Raw genomic sequence first — 19290 nt, forward strand, 5'->3', positions numbered from 1 at the left:
AACTTTCGCACAAAAACTCCTCTTTTCTTTGAATAACTGAAGAAAGGAGGAATAAAGAGGTTACATACCTCGTCTCAGTGATTATTAAAAATAATGGTCTCAGTTCGCGGTCATGAAAAAGCTCGCTGAAGCTCGCATTTTTCATGATCCGCTAACTTCGACCATTATTTTTGATAATCACTGAGACTCGGCATGTAACCTCTACATATTTACCCCACAAATATTTTATTGTATACAATAGGTATTTCCTTGAGTAATTGTTCTACTTATTGTGAGACCGAAATTGATTATATTGAATTGGTTTTTTTTTGCCCGAAAATTATGCCCATTTGGAAATGCATTGAGGATAAAGTGAATTGTAAATATAGTATGATTATTAAAATTACCGTTAAGGAAGTTTTTTGGGGGCGTGTTTGAAAATTCACAAAGTTTCAAGGCAATACTAAGTTATGTGAATTATTTGATTGTGATAGCCAAAATGTTTGTTGGTATTTATAGATATGGTTCCCGTCTGGATTTAGTATGCATTTTTGAGAGGGAATTGTTATATGGCCAAGAATCTGTCAAGGAGTCTAAAAAGTGTTACAATTTTTAGACTTTTTTAATCCTCCTTAAATTTACATGAATAAACATCTCGGTATTCCTGTCCTTCAATTGCAGCATTTTATTTTCCAGTCAAGTGTTCGGTTTATCAAATATTTGCAGATAAAAGCACAAATGACTGTATGTTACATTTACACCATAACATAATTTTAAGGTGCTGTCATTTTCTTAGGTTCAGCTTTAGGCAGGGTTCGTACAGGTCATGGAAAACCTGGAAAGTCATGGAATTTGATTTTTAATTTTCCAGGCCTGGAAAGTCATGGAATTTCAATTCAAGTCATGGAAAGTCATGGAATTTAACAAAAATAAGAAAGAAAGAAAAATTAACCTTTAGCACGCCAGCGGCGATTTTCGTTGCCCAGCCATTCCCCCCCCCCCCCCCCCCCCCCCCCCCCAGCTAGCAGCGATTTGAGTCGCCAGCACAAGGCTTGTTCGTATGACCAACTTCTCGTTCGTATTTGCATACGAGAATAATGGTATTTTTAACGACACTTAAGCCAAAGCGAGGCTCACTTCCTTCCGTTATCTCGTCGTGTCGTCTGCGCTGCATTTGAGTCGGTTTCGTCGAAGTTTTCTGCTTTTGTTTTTGCATCGATAAAGTACTTTAGCGCTTCGACAAGCAAGATGGAGGATGATGAGTTTGAAACTTTCTTTCGAGTTGTTTCTTGACAACAAAAAGTATGCGGAATTGGAACGAATTACCGAGGAAGATCTTCGCAATGAACTGTGTATCGCGGTGAAAAAAATGACAGTTCGTCAAGTCTTAGTGACGGTTACGAAACGGAATTTACGAAAGTGCAGATAGATACAAACAGTGGCTGGTCCAGTTTAGTGAAATGACAGGACCAGCAAACATTACCGATAATCTGACTGCGTAGCAAATGCTTGACGTGCTTGTCGAAGAGACACTGCGTAGAAACTGACTCAAAGCAAGCCAGTGTCAAAACTGGCAGTGACAAGACGTAAAAAGTTTGCGTGTTCGGAAATGGCGACCTGTGGATCTAGTCATGGAAAATACCCTTATCAGTAACTTGGTTATTCAATGCACAATGTACCATGCATTTCGCGTAACGCCTTGTGTGCCCAAAAAGGTGCTTTTTTTCTTGAACAAAGTCAATTTTCTCAGCATCCAGACGACTGACAGACATAAATTTGGTATGGATAGAATCTGCATGTGGAATACTTCATAACTGTATTGTTTATATTGTAGTCATTTAAAAACAGAATAAAATACAAAGTAATAAAAGTATCCAGAACAGGATTTTTGCATTTGCACACCTTGACAGATTCCTGACCATATAGGAAAGTTGTTTAAAATACATTTAGAAATAATTATTGTTAAAATAAAAAAGAGAACATTGCATCGATATGGTGCATGCTCTTACCCCGTGACAAGCCTTCAGTCTTGTACATAACTGTATGCATGGGAAGGAAGACATCTCAAGTAGAACAAACTTTCATATTTTGCACCGGCCATAAATAATTATGGCTGTACCTGAGTCAGTGAGCGAGAAATAGTTGATTAATTTGGAATTGGCTTATCTTTTTTTTCTCTCCATAGATGTAGAGCCTTGCATTTCTTTATTTCTATCTCAGTTGTTGGAATGTTAGGCCTTTATATATATTGGATAGCTCCATCTCCAGTATTTTGTTCAGTAATTCAGTACTGTAATTTTGGCATTCAGAAAGTAATACAGTATTTCATCTGAAAGCAGCAGACTCTTAATGTCTTATGTGGTTAACATTTTTCTGTTATACTTAAGTTTTGTAGTGGTGGGTTTTGCGGTATGTTATCTTTTTCTTCTCTTTTTCCAAGTATCTATTCCATTTCTTTTATTTGTTCGTAGATTATCAAGAAAAATCATTCTTTGAATCATTTTGCAGGAAAGATATGAAGTGAACAAATTTTAAAAATTGATCAAGAAATGGCAGAGTAACACTGTAAAGTGTGATCCATGGCTGGAAAAGCTTTGTGTAGAAAGCACAGATCTAACCCACGATGCGCCTGTGTCATGAAAACATACTGTGAAGTCAGTATTGCCGTGTTGCCGCTCTAGGCCAGCAACAAGGGGGAAGCAACTCAGTGACTAGCAGCTCAGCCCCCCACCGCCCGCTTACTCACCCTTGCTCAATGCCCGACTTGAAGCACACTCGTCACCGCTCTGCAGCTGGCATCTTCATTCCTGGCCGCAGTTCACCTAGTCAGGTAGGTGATACAATTTTTTGTTAAGATAGCATCACAGACATAGGAAACAAAGCACATGACCTTCAAACCACTAAGCTAAAAGAAAGAAAAGACAAAGGAATTATCAAAGGAAGCTCAGAAATGGTCTGGGAGTTTTCTATAGTCCAGTGACAATTTTCTGTGAAAGTTTTGTAAGTTAACAATCTTAAGTGTGGCTTGGTGATTTGTGTGTTTGCATGTGTGTGTGTGTGTGTGTGTGTGTGTGTGTGTGTGTGTTTGTTTGTTTTATGTGTGTGTTTGTTTTATGTGTGTGTGTGTGTGTGTGTGTGTGTGTGTGTGTGTGTGTGTGTGTGTGTGTGTGTGTGTGTGTGTGTGTGTGTGTGTGTTAGGGGTGGAGAGAGGATGGGGAGGTAGTTTGTTTTTTTCAAATGTTAAGGGTTTTCAGTATTGGTAAGTTGAACAAAGTTGGTAAGCATGCTAAACAGCGTTTACATGGTGGACTATGAATTATTTAGCCGCTGCTGCATAGCACACTCCAAATGTGAAATTGTTTGTGAAGAGGTAACGATATGGTGAAATCTGAAAGCTCTCTTATGAATGAAAAATAATCAGGAATTGGCCTGTAATTGGTGTTTACCGTGGAACACCCCCCCCCCCCCCCCCCCCCAATTTAATACCCTCTCCAGACCTGTTTACCAGTATGATTTGGGCGTATTTTGTACGCCAAATTATTATCGGTACGCAAATACGCGACACACACACAAAATACGCCTAAGAAAAAGTCTAGAATACGTTTTCCGGTGTTGGTGTGCTGATTACGGGATGGTACAACTGATACCGGTTTCGGTCGAAGGGAGATAACCATGACAGCAAGTCTTCAGCTGTGGAAACCTTGTTCAGTTGTTGGCATGTGCGATCGTCTGGACAATCGTGGCAAAATGAAGCGGAAAAATGTGCCAGTTTCGGATGACTGTACCAAATCTAAACAGCAGAAGCAGCAGATTTTCTTGGAGAAATATAAGAAAGAGCCAGGAATTGTGTAGTCTACTATGGGAAAAAGTCATGCACACTGCAAGTATTGTAAATCAGATTTCTCCGTTGGCCAGGCTGGGAAATATGACATCGAACGACACTGCAGTTCCAAATCTCACCTGGACAAGGTTGCTGCAATGAAATCCGCTGAAAGCTGCCTAGGAATTATGAAGTTCATTCCCGCAAAGCAAATCCTGCCAGAAGAAAAGGCTGTAGTCCGTGCTGAAGCAATGTTTTCTGAGATGATTGTAAAAATGAACTTGCCACTGTCAACCGCAGATGTTATTTCACGAACTTCATCTTTTCATTATCAATCTGTTTGGAAGACACTGGTTATAATGCTATAAACTGACAGGTAAATAACATTGTTTTATCCCTGTTGTATTGGAAGGAGTGAAATTCTGAAGGTGTTCACAAGACATGCTATTCTTACACAAACACGTTTGCACCCACGCGTACATTTTACCTAGCCCATATGTGACAGTCCATCACAAAATCAGTCTTAAGTCGAAATTTGGATGATTTGAGTTAGTTATTATTTTGAAATTGTTAGTCTTTCCTGGATGTTTAGAAAAAAAAATTAAAGCTCTAGGTCAATAAATAACGATATTACGGCCATTTTTATGAAAGAAGTTGACCGGCGGCCATTTTGAGAAATCGGGCTTGAAAGTTTTGGAAGGCACCAGCTTCACATTTTCCTTAGCAACGGGGGTTGAAAATTAACCTCACCCTTCCAAATGTTGCACAAGTGTACTTTGATCTTTCATGCATCATTTAAATGCAAAACGAAGGGTTAAAAGAACAATTATCACCATTTTTGAAGGCTTTGTTTACATCATACATGTGGAGGAAAACGGTCAAATACAGGTCATACACATCAGCAAACATTTTCACTGTCATTATCAGGAATAAAGAGGTTACATGCATCTCACCTACGTTTTTGTCCATTAGTTTGACAAACACTTGAGCAAAATCAACTTACTTGTATCAATCACTTTGTTGGCATCCAATAGGAATACGTAGTACGTACAGATCAGAATGTAGATCCCAAACACAGGAACTCCTCCACTGTGACAGTCTGTTCACCACAAAAGCTCTTGCACATCAATGTTGACACCACCTCCAACCTCACCTTTATACATGTCACATGTCTTGCACTGAGAGCTGTAGAGCTACAATTTCCTCCGGATCAAACTGGGTGATACATCCACGACGAGTATTTCTGGGTGCAGCGTCGGGAACTTTAATCTGTTTGCAGCCAGTTCCATTGGCTTTGCAGCAACGAAGGCGAGTTCTCTCGAGCACATCACAGCCCTGTTGCAATTAACGAACTGCAGCATGCACCTCCATCACATCTCCTGAGTCCTCTACAACTCGCCTCAACTACGTGTGTTCTTGCAGTTGATGCAGTGCCATTAGAAACGCCAACGGTGTTTTTGACACTGAAAAGCGGACGGTCTGTCTCCTCTTCGTCCGCATATTCAGCAAGCGTCACATATTTCGGCATGAGAATCGGAGTCACTGAATCCAGCAACGTCTTCGGCAAAGAAATCCAACAACAAATCTTGGAGTTCGTGGTTATTTTCAAGCGAATCGCAGTTGAGAAGCGCTGTCAATCGGCGTACGTCAGTCATTGTTTTGGTTTCGTTCAGCGAACGGAAATCATACTGTGTTACTTCCCCCTGGACTGATTTGACCAATGAGGAGGCCGTTGCTAGTCCTTTTTGGAAGGCAGACAAAGCTGATTGGTTCAATCTTAAAATTTGTTTACGTGCCGGTTTCCTTATTTGGAGGAAGTGGACGGGTATTTTGAACCACTGCGCAGCAGGGCGCGAAAGCTGATGCAATAAGCTTTCCGACGGTACCAAACTTGTTGGGGCCCTGTCAGGGATACACTAAGCAAATTATCGGTCAAAGTGAGGCATTTTGATGTCATGCTGGACTTTTTTGATGAATGTATTGCATTTAAATCCAATAATTTAACTATTTAGCGATTGATTTTGGCATATTTGTTTGGTTGTCATGTAATTTGGGGTCTACAGAACACGTTTCTGCAAAAAAGTGAATTTCACCCAGATAGACCCTCAGTGCCTTTTCCTCGAACTAGCTCGCTTTCGTTTGCTGCGACTTAAGACTGGTTTCGTGGTGGACCGTCACATATGGCTTTGCTTGCAAAGTACACCAACTTTTTGAAAAATACACTCAACTTTTTGGGAAAGTACTCTTGCCTCGGGTTTAGGGTAAACAGGTCTGCCTCTCGTTTTTAAGACCCTCTGTACATTACCTCAAATTTTAAGACTCCCTCCTCTTAATTTGGGGGGTCTTAGAATAGGGGTAGTACTGTAATTCAGTATCCACTGCGTACATTGTAGTTTTTTTCTCTCCAGCTTTCTGTATCATCATGTACCAGCGCCCAAGAGCTTGAAGGGGCAGACGTGCCCAGCCCCATCCCTGAAGCTCACCCCTTTGATCCCTCGTCTGAAGCCAGGCCGGCTGCCCCCACTGCAAGGTGGGTTTACCTTCATTTAAGCTGACAATTCTTTTCACTGCTGCTTTCACAGTTTTTTTACTCTGCCTTTTGAAGATTGCAACAGGAAACAAAAGACGTGCGCCTAAGCTCATAAAATCGCAAGCCAGAAGATAAATAGAGAATACTACATGGCTTGCTGTGTCGTACCAGATTTACACGAGTTGTTTTTTTAAATATTGAACTGCAAGCGAAAGCGAGCTGTTCACTATTTGAAAAAGCAACGAGTGTAAATCTGGTACGACACAGCAAACCATGTAGTATTCTGTTTATCCTACATACTGTACTTACGTGTATTTTACTGAAAATGTCCTGCAGTCGAGGCAGCTAAATTGAAGACGCTTGTTTTGGAACCTCGATCTCTTCTAAAGCCTCGTGCAATCTATTACGTCAAAGCAAAGAAACATCACACTGAAAGTGTGGCGTGACATGTTAGCTCTAAATATTCATCGAGGGTAATTAGCAAGCGCAATTTTTTTTCTATAATGACGTTTGTCTCGGTGACTTTGGCATCATAAGCAGTGGACAGACCTGGGAACCCATACGATTTCGCCGTATTTTGTACGCGTGATTGTCGAGAATATGCTCAGTACGGTCAGTGGGAAAAAAATACGACGAGAAAAATTCCTAGACTACTTTTCTTCACAAGCCCATCCTGAAGCCGATCCAGTATTTTGGCACATGATTACGTCACTACATTTGCCGCAGTCGAAAAAAATATAATCGGATCGTGTCAATCAATCAAAACAACCAGGCAAACGAAAGTACGGTATTTAGCGAAATCGGCTCCGAGAATAAACAAGTGAAACAAAGAAGAAAAGTGAAAAAGTTTGAAGAAAAATATCACACACACAATTTGTAACCAACACACACATGTAGTCCCGCCCGGAATAAGCTTTTTTGGGATGATTTACGACTTTAGCGCACATTTCGAGCAGAGGAAAACACAACATGGCGGCTCTCGCTCCTCCAACTATCGCGAGACACAAAAAAACGAAATCTCGCGCGCGCGAGATGCTGATACATCCGGTGTTTCTCTGTACGCTTGTCACGACGACTTGTTGACAAACGAAGATTCGCGAAAGAAAGAGAAAAGCGCCGAGTCTTGAGTAGAGAGCTAATAAAGTACCGGTAATCGCAAATCGAGCGAAATGAAAATCCGCGGCGACTTCCATTAGGTGAATGCTATTCAAGTTTAGGTAACATTTTAGCCGCATCTTTTTATAAGCCGCAATGCAATTTTTTTTAAAAAGTCGCGGCTTGTAGTCCGTCAAATACGGTACAGTTTTTGTCAGTAAAAATTGAAAAAAGCATTTGTTTTAAATGTATAGGTAAACTTAATTAACGGTGTGACGGACGCGCATGAGGCATGTTTTAATCATAGATGTGCAAACGCTGTGTGGAGTACGCTCATTTTTTTGAAAATACACCAAGTTTGATTGAGAATACTCAAAGTGCAAAACAGGGGTTCCTAGGTCTGAGTGGAAAAACAGGTCCCTGCCAGACTTGCTTGACATGACCTCATTTACATGATATACACACGTGTGATTTGAACGATTATTATCTCACGAGTGTCTCTCTCACGTATGTAGGATAATAAAGCATAAGTTTTGTATTTTGCTGTGTCCCAGGAGGGAGTACAGTGCAGCAGACCTGCCCACCATGGCCTCGCTGGACTTCGTGTCGTGGCTGGAGGACCGCCTGCTGGGCGAGGACGCCAGCCCCAACCACCCCCCTCCAGCCCCCTCGCTGGACGACCCGGGGGGCACTGCAGCGTCCCCCAACACTGACCAGGTGATGGACGTGATGTGGTGCTACGCTCAGCAGTACTCCAACCCCGCGGTCATCTTCCCCTGCTGTGCCGTCCTCACCACCACCAAGGTCATCGTGGAGCGACTGTCGGGGCTGGCCGAGGAGAGCACCTTTCCCGGCATCCCCGAGCTCCGGCCCTGTGTCATCCTGCCCTTGGGAAGCATCCAGCACTTGGTGGTGGGGCCGTGCCACGCTTATCTCCGCCTCGAAGAGGCCTTTGTGGGAAAAGGCGGCTTGTTCACGCTGTTTGCCGTGGAGAAGTCCGCTCTGACGCACTTTGCTGACACCCTGAAAGACTGCTGCATGCAGCTTGACGTGACTAGCCCCCTCGACGTCCTTGACCTTTCGCACCAGTCGGACCTCTTGACAGAGGTGTGTCGTCGCGAGGAGATCTGCGGCCTGCCCTCGGATCGCCTGGCGTTCGTTGAGCTGGTGAAGATGAAGGAGCGTGGGGAGGTTAAGTCATGCCTGCTGGTGCTGTCAGAGAATCTGGTGTACTGTTTGGACCTGGCCTGCGTCTACTGGCCGCCAGCGACGTTCGAGTCAGCCCACGAAGGGACCATCCACCTCAAGGTGCTGAGGGAGTTCTCCATCATGGAGCACATCGCGGACTTAGCCCTGCACGCCGCTGACCACTCGGACAACTCTAGCTCTGGGCAGGGGAAGGTGGACTTCACCCCCACCTCCATCACCATGCAGGTCAAGTCTGTGGTGTCGGAGAACAGCCAGAGAGAATTAGTGCTTCTTTTCAGTTTGTGCAGTTCCCGCGACACCTTCCTCGATCGCCTGACCAACCTTCGGGCCGAGCACGCCCACCGCATGTCGCCATCGGTGCGTGAAGCGCCCGAAGGAGGGAATGAGAGTCAGGACGTGGCCGACAGTAGTTTACAGACATGTGAGAGTGAACGCTTGTCAGCCGCACCTGCGGTGGTCTACAACGGCGTGGAACAGTCGCAGAAGCATTCCAGGCCCGTGCCGCCCAAAGTGTCCATTACGCAGTACCCAGGCACCTCCCTCCCCTCCAGCTTCGACTGGAAGGGGTACTACTTTAACACCACCGGCCCCATCAACACCTCCCACTCCGCCCACGACTTTTCATCCCTCTCCAGAGAGGGGGGAAGGGAGGGGGATGCGAAGACGGAGGTGGTGGTGAGAGTGGAAGCAGAGGTGAACAACAAAGACTATCTTACGGACATCCAGTCCAGCGGAGAGGTGGAGGAGGCAGCCCCCACCCCCTTCGAGATGGAGATGCGCGAGGCGGTTAGGACCTATGACCTGTTACACCCCATGCCCGCCAGGCTTCGGCCCATCTCGCTCATGAGCGGGCGGGAGGTGGTGGCTTTCTTCTGCAGTAAGATCGCCGGCTCTCTTTCCTCGTGCTCCTCCCCCAGCGAGCTGAGCAAGAAGGTCGCCGCGACATGCTTGGGCTCGGAAGAGCTACGCCATGTGATGTGGACGATGGTGGTGCCCTACACCGACCCCACCAAGGAGGTCGTGACCCTGGTCATGCTCAGCACCAGGGCCGTCTACCTCGTGTCCGACTCCTCCACCGTGACCTCCGCCCCCAACGCTCGCCCCTCCTGGATGACCCACAACCGCCACAAATCCGACTCAGCCGTCAGCTGGCACTCCAAGTCGCCGTCCTCGCGCGGGTCAGGGTCGGGGCGGGGAAGTCAGTGGAGCAAGGTCAAGGCCTACGCGGTCTTGGTGCTGGGCGACCTGCTGCAGGTGTCCATGGGGCTGTTTGACCAGTTCCTGCGACTGACCGGCCCGGATGCCCACACCGTCCACACGCTGGCCACCAGGGACTCCCGGCTGACCGCAGGGTTCGTGGAGAAGCTGAAGACCTCCCTGACCCTCATGGTGTCATCCCCCTCACCGCACGGCGACAAGACCCAGCAGGACATCGAGCAGGACTTCTATCACGCTTTCGCCAAGCGCACTAACTCCACGGTGGAGGGGCTGGTCTACACGCACCCCAGCCAGGTGACGTTCCTCTACCCCGGGGACGACGCCATCGATGACATCCTCTTCCTCATCAAAGCCAAGGTCCAGGCTGCAGCTACCCAGGTAGAGAGCAGTACCCCCGGCAAGCTTCCGGCCGCGGCAGAGCAGAAGGAGGCCATGTGGCTGTACATTCTAGCCTACCAGCTGCTGCCGCCGTTCACAGAAAGTATCGGGGCGGTGCCACCGGAACGCATCCAGCAGAGAAGCGTCATCGTCACGAGCCACCACCTGTGTCTGGTGCTGGAGGACGTGGTTACCTACCCCCTCCCGGACTTTGTCAGGGGGCTTCCCGAGCAGCCGCAGCACGACGTCCTGGAGACGCGACGCCTGGAGAGCCTGAAGCGAATCCTGCTGTCGCCTAGCAACCCACATGTGCTGTGCCTGGTGTTCTGGGACGAGCCCGAGGAGCTGGTGGTGGACACCAACATGCAGCACTTTGGGGGGGCGGCTGGCATCGGGGGAACCAAGGGAGGCAGGGAGGTGGTGCCGGAGGTGGTGATCAAACTCTACGTGCACAGTCAGCGGGACAAGGACAAGCTGGTACAGACTCTGCAGAAACAGTGGAGAGAGCTGGTGCCTCAGGTCGGGCGCATTCTGGATGTGGTACGTGAGTGAGTGAGCTTGCTTTGCTGAGTAGAGACAGCTGGTGCCTCAATGTTGGATACGTTCTGGTCGTTGCGACGGTGTGTGAGTGAGCTTGCAGATCATAGAGAAACAATGGACAGAGCTTGTGTCTCAGGTGGGACGCATCCTTGACGTGGTACGTGTGTGAACTTGCTGATTATACTGCATTTGAAGACTGAGCAGAAACAGTAAGAGACAGCTGGTGCCTCAATGTTGGATGCATTCTGGATTTTGTGACAGTGTGTGAGCGAGTTTGCTGATCGTAGAGCTTTGAGGACAAATTGCTGCGCACACTGCAGAAACAATGCCCGTACCTCACGTGGGTGCATTCCGTACGTTAGACCCAAGTGAGCTTTCAGAGCGCATAATTTGAAGGTGAGCTGGTGCTGACAAGTCCGTGATGTCAAAGGCAGTGCAGTTACCTTGATGTGATAGCGATGATCACCAAGCAGTGAAGTTACCTTGATGTGATAGCGATGATCACCAAGCAGTGAAGTTGAGTCAGTGCAGGTGCTTCTAGAGCAGAGCCTGCTGCTGGTTTTTGAAGTGAGCTGCATTTTGGCTGTGTTGTGCAAAACGAAAAGGGCATTAATTAGCATAGCAGTATGAAGAGCGGTTAATACAGACACTTTAGAAGCAGCACAGGGGTTGTCTCCTTATTTGGGCTAGTTGTGTGATGGAGTAAAGGAGTAATATGTTCATAGAGCAGTCAACAGCAGCAGGCACAGTGGTCGCCGCATAATAAAGCCACTTCTGGACTGACGAAAAATGGCTTTAATAAGCGGCGGATTTATTAACCGGCGGTCCAGGAATACGTCATTTTCGATAAAAAAAATCTTCTCTTTTGTTTACGTCACTCAGTCACTTTCTTTCGTCATTTACACTTGTTTGAATCTAAACAAAACTTCACGAAGGATGTTGAACTTATGTTTTAATTATGTACATGTACGGGTACTTGATCACTTCGGTACATCAATAATTTCACTGTCACCGTCACGAATCATTACTCGGCAGAGAAGAACGATTTTATGAGTGTTTGTTTGTTGGTCGTCTTCCACATCAGAACAAGATAATGTGAGTTTTAGTCACAAACTACGTGATTTCTCAGAGAAAACTGGCTTTAATAAGCGGCGGGTTGGTTTTATTAACCGGCTTTTTCTAATACATAAGATATAGTGATAAATCCGGACCGTCTGAAATTGGCTTTTATAAGCGGCTGGCTCTATTAACCGCGGTTTTATTAAGCGGCGTCCACTTTACTGCATGCAGAATGGAGACAAGCTTATTCTGTGACTGTGTGTGAGTGGTGTACTAATTGATGGCTGTACACGAATGACATGGTCACAATATTTTCTGCCTCCAAGAGTAAGACACGGCGGAGGCCAGAAAGGGTGGGTATATATTGTCTTTCATTCCGGTGGCATTCTTGGAGGGATGCTGAATAACGCTGAGGGCTGTGCCATGTCAAGTCTGCAGTATATATGACAGAGACAGACATTGCATGAATGACACGGTCACAATGTTTATACTGAGTCAAAGAGTCGGACATGGCAGAAGCCAGCAAGGGTGGGGTAGTCTTTCAGTGTGGTGGCATTCTTGGTGGGATATGCTGAAGGCAAAGCCATGTGCGTGTCTGCAGTATGTGAAGAGACAGACAGGGACTGATGTCTCTAAACGGCATGCAAAGCTGATGTTTCCATAAAAATGTGTTTTAGGGGTACCCTTGGGAAGATGCCTGAGTGATAAGTAACAATGAGGCAACAGGTTTGCAGAAAATGCTGCAGAAAGTCTTTGGGAAGAATGCATTTGTGTGGGTAAGCATTGAATCAAAATAATGGTGACTTAATACATTTCTAGCCAGATGAAACAAATGTGCAAATCTCCCAAAGCAATGGGCAAATCTGTGAAGGGAGGACAGAGGGTATGGAGGAATACTCTATTTTCACTGATCGTTTTCAGCCGGCAGTTTCAGAGATTTCTCACTCTCAGCAAATTGAAAAGAGAGAATCTTTTACTTTAAAGTATGGATGTTATTGTTAAGCTTGAAAGTATGTATTGCACTGATTCTCACATCGATGGGTATCTTGGATGGCAATCATAAACTGACAGGGTGAATCTATAGCCTAGAGACAAGGGCATCGGTGATGTAATTTCAATGTTTAAGAAAAATATGCAATAAATAGTACCTGAACTAATCCCCATTAGAATCAGTTCTATGTATTTGAATTACCAGGGGCATGTAAAAGGTTTAGCTTGCATAAGCCTTGAAACAAATTATCATGTTCAGTGTAAATTGTAATTGTACACATTTAAAACCAATGAGCGCAATACTTACATCAACTGAGGGTGCTTACCCCTTTTGTTTCTTTTGGCAATTAACATGAACTAGTCTGTATGAGTATGGTAGTCACTTTGTTTCTAAACTGCCAGATCCCAATTCAGCTACTTGCCCAGTGTCATATATTTCGAAAATATTCTGTCTATTTATGTCTTTAGTTATGCGATACTTTGCACTGTTTATTACTACTGGTTTATTACATAGAGCTCTGCACAGAGGTTATCTTGATACGGTCAAAGCTGTCTACAATAAGCTACACACCAAATTTCAGCCGAATCGACCCTTATTCCCCCCTCTGCTTCTTTACCTCTGTAAACTTGTAGAGCTAGTTATTTTTCGATAATGACCCAGCAACCAAACAAATAACGAGCCAGCAACAGCCTGAATCCTCGATAGTGCAATGGGTTGAGAAGCTGTTCTGTTTTGGTACTACTTTTGCGACTGAAAAGTTCCAAACGCTCTATACGTACGAAGTATACATCTCTGGAGCAAACAATACAAACATACCGCATTTAAATTAACAACTACATGCCTGAACACATGAATCTCCATATAAAATCCATGAGTTCGGTTGTTTTCTGAATCTAGATCTGCCGTGCACAAACGTTCATCACAAGCAAATTCCCAAGGCAAGTAACTCATATTTTGTCTAGCAACAAGAGTAGTTCCCCTTCTTTTCACTCAGTTTCTTCGACAACACTGACTGCAATCCGACGGTCAGTTTTCAACAATATTTCATTTTATAAACAGATCACACGCAACCAAATGCACACATCTCATCAATTTAAACAACATAAAGCGGTTTCATACACTATTTTCCCCAGAAAACTGAACTTCATACAGTAATTAACGTTGGAACACGGGTGCAAAAGTTCGTCTGAGAGTCCCATTTGACGGAAGAACATTATCCTAAGCGATACTAAAACATAAACAGAACACACAATATCTGCCTTTACCGCCACAGCAGAATAACAGCATATCTGTGTACTTGATTTTAGTCCAAAATAGGAAAACTGACAAGAAGTGTTAACAGAATGGAATGATTTGCACGGAACTATACAACCGCGCATTAATCGATCGCCTGCACAGGTTGACTGGTTGAGTGATTCGGATTCGATCAAACTTTCGCACAAAAACTCCTCTTTTCTTTGAATAACTGAAGAAAGGAGGAATAAAGAGGTTACACACCTCGTCTCAGTGATTATTAAAAATAATGGTCTCAGTTCGCGGTCATGAAAAAGCTCGCTGAAGCTCGCATTTTTCATGATCCGCCAACTTCGACCATTATTTTTAATAATCACTGAGACTCGCATGTAACCTTTACATAAACACCAGAGATGTATATCAGTATAAGTGCGGACAAACAGACAAACTTATGCTAGGGTAAAAAGTAGGTGACAATGCTTGCACTAGCAGTGTTATAGATGCTCCACTTTTTTAAAATATTATTATATATTCAGAATTGTTTCCTACGTGAAATATACAGGTATATATTGCTGTTATTTAAAGATAGGATGTATCCAAACATGTTGTAATACATGTGTATGTTGATAAAATGCCATGTAAATATCTAATACGTGTTTGTGTTCCAAGGATTTGTTACCCCCCGCGGGTTAGGGGGAAGAATTTACCTGATGCTCCCCAGCATGTCGTAAGAGGCGACTAACGGATTCTGTTTTTCCTTTTACCGTTGTTAAGTGTTTCTTGCATAGAATATAGTCAATGTTTGTAAAGAATTTAGTCAAGCAGTATGTAAGAAATGTTAAGTCCTTTGTACTGGAAACTTGCATTCTCCCAGTAAGGTCATATATTTTACTACGTTGCAAGCCCCTGGAGCAATTTTTTGATTAGTGCTTTTGTGAACAAGAAACAATTAACAAGTGGCTCTATCCCTTCCCCCCCCCCCCCCCCCCCCCCCCCTTTCCCCGTCGCGATATAACCTTGAACGGTTGAAAACGACGTTACACACCAAATAAAGAAAGAAAGAAAGGATTTGTTGAGTTTGAAAGTGTATGGTCTACAGAGTGTGTGCGACATTGTTTCATATTCAAGCATAGTTTTTGCAGGGCTAATGTTTAGAATATATAGAAAATGTTTCTTGTGGGTCATTGTACACGCTTTACGTAAGTATGTAATTCAGAGTTAATTAAAGACAGCAATCATTGTAGGCTAACATCTGTGAACTGTTATGTGTGTCTTCATTAGTGTAATATTGTACTTGTCACTGTGTATAACAAAAGTGCATGTGCATAAGTTGTGTGTGTGTGTGTTTCAAGTGTGCTTGCAAGTATGTCTGTATGTCTGTGTGTACAGTGTGTGTATGCATTTAAGTGTGCGCGTGAGTGTATGTGTGATGTTAACAATCCTTAACTATACATATACTTCCTAGTTGTATGTACATTTAAAGCAGGATGTATATCATTTTAAGTTGTATGACATGCATTTGCTTGTCAGGGTTATCTGTGATGCTCATTACCGCCCGCGGGTTAGGGGGAAGAATTTACCCGATGCTCCCCAGCATGTCGTAAGAGGCGACTAACGGATTCTGTTTCTCCTTTTACCCTTGTTAAGTGTTTCTTGCATAGAATATAGTCAATTTTTGTAAAGATTTTAGTCAAGCAGTATGTAAGAAATGTTAAGTCCTTTGTACTGGAAACTTGCATTCTCCCAGTAAGGTAATATATTGTACTACGTTGCAAGCCCCTGGAGCAAATTTTTGATTAGTGCTTTTGTGAACAAGAAACAATTGACAAGTGGCTCTATCCCATCTCCCCCCTTTCCCCGTCGCGATATAACCTTCGTGGTTGAAAACGACGTTAAACACCAAATAAAGAAAGAAAGTGATGCTCATTAATGCCAAACAGTTGTGCTTGTAGTTGTACTAATAAATGGGAATGTATCCACAAGGGCCCTGACAAATGTTGAAGGAAATATCTGTCTGAAATTAACTAAAGTAGTAATGTGTTCATTCCTCGTTCACTTGAACTGTTATATATATATTTATGGCATTATGATTCACAGAATGCATGCTTGTATAATTTTTCAATACAGCGAGACTGATCGGCTTGCAGAAAATTTCCAACAGGGTGCAAGAACATCCATTTTATTTTTGATTTTGTGGGCTGAATCAGGTATGATTGTCCTTTTTAGTCACGTGTGCAAAATATGTACATGTCAGACTTCTTTTTTTTATATATACAAATTCAGTGGGGTTTTTTTGTTTTTGTTTTTATGTAAGTAAAGGCTTTTTAGCCTACGTGTGCCTGTTTTTTCATTGTGAATCCCACTGAGTTTTTTTTTAGATTTATTGAACAGCTTTATAACACAACAGTCAATTTCTAATGAAAATTTGTTGTTCTACAGCTGACAATAATTGAGCAGTGCTTTATTGAAGTATAAGTGACGGGCGCAGTGGCGTGGTGGTAAGACGTCGGCCTCCTAATTGGGAGGTCGTGAGTTCGAATCCCGGTCGCTGCCGCCTGGTGGGTTAAGAGTGGAGATTTTTCCGATCTCCCAGGTCAACTTATGTGCAGACCTGCTAGTGACTTGACCCCCTTCGTGTGTACACGCAAGCACAAGACCAAGACTAAGTGCGCACGGAAAAGATCTTGTAATCCATGTCGAAGTTTGGTGGGTTATGGAAACACGAAAATACCCAGCATGCCTACTCGACAAAAGCGGAGTGAGCTGACTATGCTCTCAGAGTATAGTGTGGGGAACCCAAATGGGCAAACGAGCTCACATGTAACCAGAAAAATTCTGGAACGCCGAAGAAGAAGAAGAAGAAGAAGAAGTATAAGTATTGTGGGTGAAGTTCAAAGTGAAAGCAAGCGAGAGCAAAATTCTTGTTAAGATTGATTCTCCCAAGTCCCATGTTCTTGAATATTTCAATCATGGCATAGATTGAGACTTTGGGGAACAAATTACTACAGCTGTCTGAAATGATGATACTTTTATAACAAAAAAACAACATGTTTGTTGCCAGCGGCAGAAATGGGAAACTCTCCAACTTCTGAGAAGAAAAAAAATGTTTTCTCACCAATGTACTTTATTGTAAATGTGCATACAACCTATTCTGTGGCCTATGCATAACTATTGTGATCTACACTGTTGTTTTCATTATTCACTCAGAGATGTACATAGCTTGGAAATCTTGTTGCAGTAAAAGTCAGGTTTCTATTTCTACTTTTATTTATTTTTTTTCGCTGTTTTTTTATTATAATATTTTTTTATATTTTATCTACTGACTTGACTGTGTTCTTGTGAAGACTTGTGCTGTTGACATGTGTATAAATTGTGATCCGAGAGGATTTTCGCACTAGGTAGAGCAGTAATAAATCCTTGAAACAAAACCGAGTTTCCACTGGTGGTGTTTTTTATTTTAAAACAACAGTGAAATGAATATAATATGTACATATCTTAGTCATTAGCACAGTCAAAGAGTACTGATTCGCACGGTCAAATTGCCAAATGACATTGAGGATGAAGCTACTTTTGAACACTACCACATGCTTTGTGTGAACAATGATATGGTTAGTGTTAGTTTTTCTTTATTTCGTGTTTAACGTCGTTTTCAACCAAGAAGGTTATATCGCGACGGGTTAGTGTGTGTGTGTGTGTGTGTGTGTAATTGCCTTTGAAGTCCCCAGGCATTTTCACTCCTGCCCAATAAACTCAAACTACCAACACAAATACACACACTCACACACACTCACACACACGCATACACTGGCACACACACACAAACACGGATACCCCTCTCTCTCTCTCTCTCTCTCTCTCTCTCTCTCGGCTATGCCCACTCTATTCTTTATTCTTCCACAGCCATGCTCCATCTCTATCACCAACATAATTTTCACGGCATATATCAGAATTGCTCAGACACACCAAGTTTTCTGACTTGAGGGAAAGTGAAAAGATTGGTGTGTGCGCGTGGAACGAGAGAGAAAGCAGTGCGTGGCAAGACTCTAATGAGCAACGCCGGTTACTAATCAACAACACGCGCTCATTAGCATACACACATACGAGGTGTCTTGTCTGTGAATGCATCCCAGTAGAGGGCAACGCGGTCAGATGTCAACATATTTTTTTAGGCTCTTCGTTGATCTGTAAACCTTTATCCTAGCCCTCGCGTCCCCCTCTCTCTACCTCATCCTGTCTGTCTGTATGTCTGTCTGACTGTCTGTGTCTCTCTGTCGCTCTCTCTCTCTCTCTCTCTCTCTCTCTCTCTCTCTCTCTCTCTCTCTCTCTCTCTCTCTCTCTCTCTAATTAAAATACACTTATTGACTTGCACACACGCACCTAAACCAGTTGTTTGTTTGCCATCCATTTCCATCCCCAGCGCGCGGTACCCCAATTCAGTACCGAGCCTTTTGAAGTCAGTTAAAACTCATCTCAGCACTGTTCAATGACAAAACAAGTGTTGACCTTAACGGGGTCAAAAAGACGCCCTTGGTAATATGGGGGTGGGACACGGAGACAGACAGAGGGAGGGAGATTTTTTTTTTAATGAAAAAAATTAAATTAATACATAATTTTTAAAAAAATTGACCGAGCTCTTTTCACGTGGTGACATGGTAGACAAACAAACACCTGAAACCCGGACAAACAGGCAGAGCAAATCCAGTAAGCACCCTTCACAAGGCGGCTTAATAATCCAACGCATGTTCGCAGGCTGTCAGTGATAGAACGAGACCCGAAGGGAAGTAACTCATTACCGCCTCTTTCCAAAGTAAATGACGTACACACTTTTGCGTCACTTAACCTTCACAGTAGGGGAAGGGCTCCTAATATGGACCGGCTCCCAATATGGACCACCTCTTGATCTGACAAACTAACGGCGCTAGAGCGCTAAAAACAATTTCATTCGCTGTATTCACCCTCTCTGGATAACTTGCGCATGTCAAAACAGTTGCAGAAACACAAACCTTAAAACCGTTAGGCTTTTTATCTTTTTTTCACTTTTGGCAGCGTTCACTCTAACTTTGACGCCTAAAACGGACTCGTTTCTGTCCACAGCCAAAGCTTTTATCACACAAAAATTGCTATATATGACAGCTAAGACCGTATTTGTTACATTTTAGCAGTTTTGACCCCGAGTTTCTACTGCAAACAAAAAATAATAGCAAAATCTCAGAGTCCCCTAATATGGACCACCTTCAA

General features: G+C 43.7%; 1 protein-coding gene across 1 annotated transcript; it reads left to right on the forward strand.

Annotated features, from left to right (window-relative positions):
• The first annotated feature begins 2522 nt into the window (after positions 1-2522).
• LOC138964812 (uncharacterized) lies at positions 2523-17484 on the forward strand. Its single transcript, XM_070336851.1, has 3 exons — positions 2523-2809; positions 6208-6329; positions 7979-17484. Exons 1-3 carry the CDS (start codon positions 2735-2737, stop codon positions 10779-10781), a joined length of 3000 nt encoding a protein of 999 aa, XP_070192952.1. The 5' UTR covers positions 2523-2734; the 3' UTR covers positions 10782-17484.
• The last annotated feature ends 1806 nt before the right edge of the window (positions 17485-19290 follow it).

The sequence above is a fragment of the Littorina saxatilis genome, linkage group LG4 (genome assembly GCF_037325665.1).
Source record: "Littorina saxatilis isolate snail1 linkage group LG4, US_GU_Lsax_2.0, whole genome shotgun sequence".
NCBI classification, from domain to species: Eukaryota; Metazoa; Mollusca; class Gastropoda; order Littorinimorpha; family Littorinidae; genus Littorina; species Littorina saxatilis.